This window comes from Ananas comosus, linkage group 16 (genome assembly GCF_001540865.1).
Source record: "Ananas comosus cultivar F153 linkage group 16, ASM154086v1, whole genome shotgun sequence".
NCBI lineage: Eukaryota > Viridiplantae > Streptophyta > Magnoliopsida > Poales > Bromeliaceae > Ananas > Ananas comosus.
Window position 1 is genome coordinate 3,827,952 of NC_033636.1, and position 7,133 is coordinate 3,835,084.

The 7,133-nt window shown below is 32.4% G+C and overlaps 1 protein-coding gene across 2 annotated transcripts; it reads left to right on the top strand.

Moving 5' to 3' along the window:
• Nucleotides 524-6,808, top strand: LOC109722641 (heavy metal-associated isoprenylated plant protein 21-like). Of its 2 annotated transcripts, XM_020250750.1 has the most exons (4): nucleotides 524-609; nucleotides 2,481-2,563; nucleotides 2,763-2,838; nucleotides 6,182-6,808. In XM_020250750.1, exons 1-4 carry the CDS (start codon nucleotides 606-608, stop codon nucleotides 6,472-6,474), a joined length of 456 nt encoding a protein of 151 aa, XP_020106339.1. In that variant the 5' UTR covers nucleotides 524-605; the 3' UTR covers nucleotides 6,475-6,808. The 2 variants fall into 2 exon arrangements, with proteins under 2 accessions (XP_020106339.1, XP_020106340.1); XM_020250751.1 differs by lacking the exons at nucleotides 2,481-2,563; nucleotides 2,763-2,838 and adding an exon at nucleotides 896-971 and having other exon boundaries at nucleotides 528-692.

The window sequence follows — 7,133 nt, forward strand, 5'->3', positions numbered from 1 at the left end:
ATATATATTAATATATATATAATATATATATATATTATATAAAGCTATAAGGGTTTATTTGGATTAGGGGTCATTTAACATTAATAGGTAAATAGAATATCAAAGCAAATTAAATTATGTGAAGATATATTTTTCCATTTTCAAGTGGGACCATAAAACATATATCATCAATAATTTATTACGATATATATATAATATATATATATATACATATATATTATATATATATAGTATACATCCTTTCATCAATGCAAAAATTCAATAGTATCAAGGCTTTAGTACTATTGATAGTATAGGAGCATAATTATATATATATATAGGTATTTATATAAACTATAAATATATATATATATATATATATATATATATATATATATATATGCGAACGTAATATTACGTATAGAAGTATTAATTGTACATTTATACTTGTATGTAATGCAAATATAATTCTAAATGAAGCTTAATTAAGCAAAATAGCTCAAATTAAGAAGGATCATCCACCCCATATAAATACGTAGCTCCACCCACATCTACGTACCTCTAATCAACTCTCTCTCTCTCTCTCTCTCTCTCTCTCCCTCCCCGCACCATTAATTATTACGAGGATGGGTGCGCTTGACCACCTCTCGGATATGTGCAGTGCCACAGAAACAAAGCACGCATTGAAAATTAGAAAGAGGAGGCCACTGCAGGTGAGAGTATATATGAAGCACTTCTATATTTATTTCGCAAATTTATATAGTTTACTCATTTTCTACGTACATATTAATTACTTTTTGGAAAGGAGATCGATTACATACAGGATCTTCGATTCGATCGCTCTTCTCTAGAATCTCTACTATTCCATTATACGATCCTAAATCACACTTTCTCGTCTTTGTTCTCTGCGTAATAGACTGTGGACATCAGGGTGAAGATGGACTGCGATGGCTGTGAAAGGAGAGTAAAACATGCACTTACCTCTATGAGAGGTTATTATTCCTCTCAACCTTGCTCCTTAATTTTCTTTCCACTTGATTTTATGAGATCATTTTTAATTTATATGCTCTTCAAAACTTCAAAATTATCACATTTATTCCTGCATGACCAAATACCCATTTTGATTTTAAAAAATTCCCTCAAATTTTCCATTTTCCTCTAAGGTTTACTAATAGATTGAGTTTTACAAGGATATATTTAATTCTAGTATCGAGAGGCAAATTTAAAATTTTAAATAATAGTAAGGGGTACAAATTAAAGCAAAAACCTCTTTATTATTTATTTATTTATTTATTTATTTATTGTAAAATATATGGAATACTTTTAATTAAGTTGTTAAAGAATGATATTTTAATATTTAATGTATTTTATATTCAACATTTCTCTGAAAATATAATTCACCTTTGGTTGCTATATATGCGGTAAAAAAGGCGATATATAAGTTAAGTAATTTTGGAACAAGCTGGGTAGTTAATAGATATAAGGTAACCAAATTTATTTGACAAATTTAATTAGAAACAAAACATTATTAATTAGAAACAAAACATTACTTCTCCAAATGATTTCTTGTTACCTGTCTTTTCCTCTGATTGTTATTTCTTTCATTATTGCATATCAAGTTAGTAGGTGGATCTGTTTTTTATTGCTTTGTTTGAATTTAGTTAGTATAAACTCTTTTTTCTTTTTCTTTTTTTTTTTGTTTTGTTTCTCTTTTTGCATTTTCTTTTGTCATTTTCTTGTACTCAACCTTTAGGTCTTTAAAAATACACTCATAGGAGCAGGCCTTCACGTCCGTCTTCAGTAGTGTGAACTGCATAATAAATTTAACATGCTTATCGAATAAAAATATAACAAGCCCCAAAAAGAAAAATAATAATAAAAGATAAGATTTAAGTGTAGGAGGTGAATCGAGTCTGGTAGTCAAGGCCTTCCGCCGCAACGGTGGGCGGGACCGGGCTCGACTCGGCTCTGTACGTGCACGTGTGTGTGCACTTTGTGGGCAGCACCATTCTCGTTATCTCCTAAACATAGAGTATAGTAGCCACTACTCCATGTCATAACTTTTTCATGTGGGATCAAACTCATATGTAGTAATCTTACACATAAGCTCCCAGATAAAGCCCATTTGATTTTGGGCCATCCCAAAAGCCCCGTGAGTCAAAATAAAATTTTAAATCACTTTAAATTATATAAATACTAACCACCATAAAATCTGTTAGAAGCATGCACTTAAAATCGTAGAATCTTGTCGAGAAAGAGGGCAAATTAATTATATATAAGGCCCCAGTTTATTGATTTGTGTTTTAATACTCAAACTTTTAAGTTGACATTTAGATAGTTTACTTACCTAAAAGAGGTGAAACAGAGTCTTGCCTTTTAAGTTCCGTCCAAGCAACTGATATGCCATTGAAATGGCGCGCGGTGACACTATTTCTTATACATCGGAATAAAATTCGTCCTAAATAGCTGATNCCCCGCACCATTAATTATTACGAGGATGGGTGCGCTTGACCACCTCTCGGATATGTGCAGTGCCACAGAAACAAAGCACGCATTGAAAATTAGAAAGAGGAGGCCACTGCAGGTGAGAGTATATATGAAGCAATTCTATATTTATAGCGCAAATTTATATAGTTTACTCATTTTCTACGTACATATTACTTTTTGGAAAGGAGATCGATTACATACAGGATCTTCGATTCGATCGCTCTTCTCTAGAATCTCTACTATTCCATTATACGATCCTAAATCACACTTTCTCGTCTTTGTTCTCTGCGTAATAGACTGTGGACATCAGGGTGAAGATGGACTGCGATGGCTGTGAAAGGAGAGTAAAACATGCACTTACCTCTATGAGAGGTTATTATTCCTCTCAACCTTGCTCCTTAATTTTCTTTCCACTTGATTTTATGAGATAATTTTTAATTTATACGCTCTTCAAAACTTCAAAATTATCACATTTATTCCTGCATGACCAAATACCCATTTTGATTTTAAAAAATTCCCTCAAATATTCCATTTTCCTCTAAGGTTTACTAATAGATTGAGTTTTACAATGATATATTTAATTCTAGTATCGAGAGGCAAATTTAAAATTTTAAATAATAGTAAGGGGTACAAATTAAAGCAAAAACCTCTTTATTTATTATTTATTTATTTATTGTAAAATATATGGAATACTTTTAATTAAGTTGTTAAAGAATGATATTTTAATATTTAATGTATTTTATATTCAACACTTCTCTGAAAATATAATTCACCTTTGGTTGCTATATATGCGGTAAAAAAGGCCATATATAAGTTAAGTAATTTTGGAACAAGCTGGATAGTAAATAGATATAAGGTAACTAAATTTATTTGACAAATTTAATTAGAAACAAAACATTACTTCTCCAAATGATTTCTTGTTACCTGTCTTTTCCTCTGATTGTTATTTCTTTCATTATTGCATATCAAGTTAGTCGGTGGATCTGTTTTTTATTGCTTTGTTTGAATTTAGTTAGTATAAACTCTTTTTTCTTTTCTTTTTTTTTGTTTTGTTTCTCTTTTTGCATTTTCTTTTGTCATTTTCTTGTACTCAACCTTTAGCTCTTTAAAAATACACTCATAGGAGCAGGCCTTCACGTCCGTTGTCTTCAGTAGTGTGAACTGCATAATAAATTTAACATGCTTATTGAATAAAAATATAATAAGCCCCAAAAAGAAAAATAATAATAAAAGATAAGATTTAAGTGTAGGAGGTGAATCGAGTCTGGTAGTCAAGGCCTTCCGCCGCAACGGTGGGCCGGACCGGGCTCGACTCGGCTCTGTACGTGCACGTGTGTGTACTTTGTGGGCAGCACCATTCTCGTTATATCCTAAACATAGAGTATAGTAGCCGCTACTACATATCATAAGTTTTTTTATGTGGGATCAAACTCATATGTAGTAATCTTACACACAAGCTCCCAGATAAAGCCCATTTGACTTTGGGCCATCCCAGAAGCCCCGTGAGTCAAAATAAAATTTTAAATCACTTTAAATTATATAAATACTAACCACCATAAAATCTGTTAGAAGCATGCACTTAAAATGGTAGAATCTTGTGGAGAAAGATGGCAAATTAATTATATATAAGGCCCTAGTTTATTGATTTGTGTTTTAATACTCAAACTTTTAAGTTGACATTTAGGGTGCGTTTGGTTCGCGCTATTTTTTAAAGATTCCTAGTAATCCAATAGGAATAAAAAATTATGACGGTGTTTGACTAAACGCACTAAATAATCTAGTTGGTAATATTGGATTCACTTGGGAATAAGATTCACCCCAAAGTAATAATCTCATTCCTTTGAGGGAGGGTTGGTATCCTCATATTAATGGATTGGGGTAATCATAATATGTCTAATCTCTTTCTTTCTTTCTACCTGTCGGCTAATTGATATTATTTTTCGTTACACTCTAACCTTATATCTCTCTTTAAACTTATTTTTCTTTCTAAAATTCAACTTTTTTTCTCTCTCTAAACTAAGCTTTCTCTCTCTCTCTCTCTTTCTAAAATTTCAACTCTCTCACTCCCTCTAATTTTGACTATATTTTTCTTTTTATTTTTTTAATTATGCTCTCTCTCTCTAACTTATACTCTCTCTTCCTTTTTTCTAAAAAGATGTTGAAACTTTTGGTAACATTATCTAAAATTAATTAAATAAATAAATTAATTAATTGTATATGTTTTATAATATTAAATAACATGGCTAATTAATATTACCGTGTGAACCAAACATAGGAATTTCACATTTTTAGTAATAGAATGAATAGGAATAAATTCTCGGATATTTTTTATTCCTAATAATATTTCATAATGCGAACCAAACGCACCCTTAGATAATTTACTTACCTAAAAGAGGTGAAACAGAGTCTTACCTTTTAAGTTCTGTCCAAGCAACTGATATGCCATTGAAATGGCGGTGACACTATTTCTTACACATCGGAATAAAATTTATCCTAAATAGCTGATTTTGAGACAGTTTAATTTCTTACATAATATATTTCCGTTGGTTTATAACTTTTTATTTTTATATCATTTAGATTTAATTTGTAGATCATATATGACAAATCAGAGTTTCGGCTAGGACCTACCCATATGGACTCTATTTTCTAATGTGCATGCACGCCTAGTAATCATCTCTCTCTCTCTCTCCCACTCGCCGGTGTGCTAGTAGTGACTAAGATGTCACGTTATCTCCACGTAACTATTTGGTTGGCGCGTGTTTCACCAACTCTGTGGAAGAAAACCTACTGACAAGACTTGATGGGAACATTGAAAATTTTGAATTAGCAAGGTGAATTAAAAGTTCAAAGAGTTCAAACCACAAGAAATTGATCCCCTCCGAATAATTAACATTTTCAAACAGACATGCCCTTGTCCTCTAATACTTGTAATATATATCATCTTAAATATAAAACATTTTATGCTTGTGATCTCTGTTGTTTGTTTGGTTTGAGCTCAGAGTAGATGAAATTGATACTTTCTATCTTAAAGGCCAACGAAACAATTTCTAACATATTCAAATAAAGTATTTTCAGGAAAATAATATAGTACGAAAATGTTTAAGCTTTCAAACGGCGCGGCTTGGAAAATAGAGGAGTAGGCATAGGAAAAATTAATGCATGCCAAAAATCATCTTAGATGGGCTTACTGAAAGGAAATAGCAGTCAACTAACTAGCCTGCAATGAATTCTAAATAGTCAATTTATGCTATTTGATGATACAACCATCAAATATAACTTTTGTAGGTAAGCCAAAATGTATTTTTAATTACTTGGGAGAACTGTTGACACATAAAAAGTACAACTACGTACGTACGTACGGAGATTTTTTATTGCATAAAAGTTAAACTTGATGGCGAAACCACAAAGTTCAGAGGTTAAACTTTGATTAACTAGCTCATTCTGATTGAGAAAGTAGCTTATTAATATTAGTCTAGTTAAGAGTGGTGCATGCTTTCGTTCGCTCATGTCGTCGTGCCATTCATTCTATATTGTATCGAACTGCATGTATCTGACGCTTTCCAGTATTGCTAATGACTGTATATAGACCCACATGTAATTACTATAATTAGCTGTATCAGCTGGAATTGAACAGAAGCAATTATATATTTTGCAAATTAATTAATTTCCTGCATGCTAGTTTAACTATAATAATAATAATAATATTAATGCTCAGGTGTGATAAATGTAAACGTGAATCGGAAGCAAAGTAGGGTGACGGTGACAGGCCATGTGGAACCCAATAAGGTGATGGAGAGAGTGCTGAGCACCGGAAAGAAGGCCGAGTTCTGGCCCTACAGGCCTTACAATCTCGTCACCTTTCCCTACGTTCAGGGAGCTTACGACAAGAAAGCGCCGTCAGGTTTTGTGCGCAATGTGCCTCAGGCCATGGTTAGCCCCAGCGCGCCGGAACTCACGTACATGACGCTGTTCAGCGACGAGAACACCCACGCTTGTTCCATTATGTAAAGAAATCGATCTGAGGGCCAAAAAAGCATGCATATATATATGGGAGTATAATTAATTAATTCAGAGAAGTTGCATGCGCTAGCTAGCTCTTCAATGCTCACTACTGCAGGTTTTCTTCCTATATTATTATAAGAGCGGTTTATGTACGTACGTAGTTTTCCTACTTGTAGGATATATATATATATATTCTCTAGTAGTAACTTGAGTTTGCGGATTAATCTTCTCGCGCGCCGATGAATATTTCTCTATTAACCTTATGAGGTTTCCTTAATTTAGCAGTTGTTGAATGTCTATTATTATTTAAGTATTATTAATACACAGCTCCTCTTAATTAGAGCACTCTTTATGTATGAAAGAACATATGCGCACTTTAGGATGTAACTGCTTCTTAATTAACTCTTCAAGCTAAAGAGAAAAAATAAACAAACAATAATGTCCCCGCTCTGTGAGAGAATGGGCTAATAATTAAGTGTTGACGGTCGACAAAAAATCCCAGGGTAGCCAATAATCACCTTTGTTGCTACTCCCTTTTAAGTATTAACTTGCAGTCACCCAATAAATAAGGCGATAATTATCTATATATATACCCCTTAAAAATCTGAAAATATCTTGTATACTTTTTTTTTCTTTTTCAAATATACTCTCTGTATAGTTTTTTC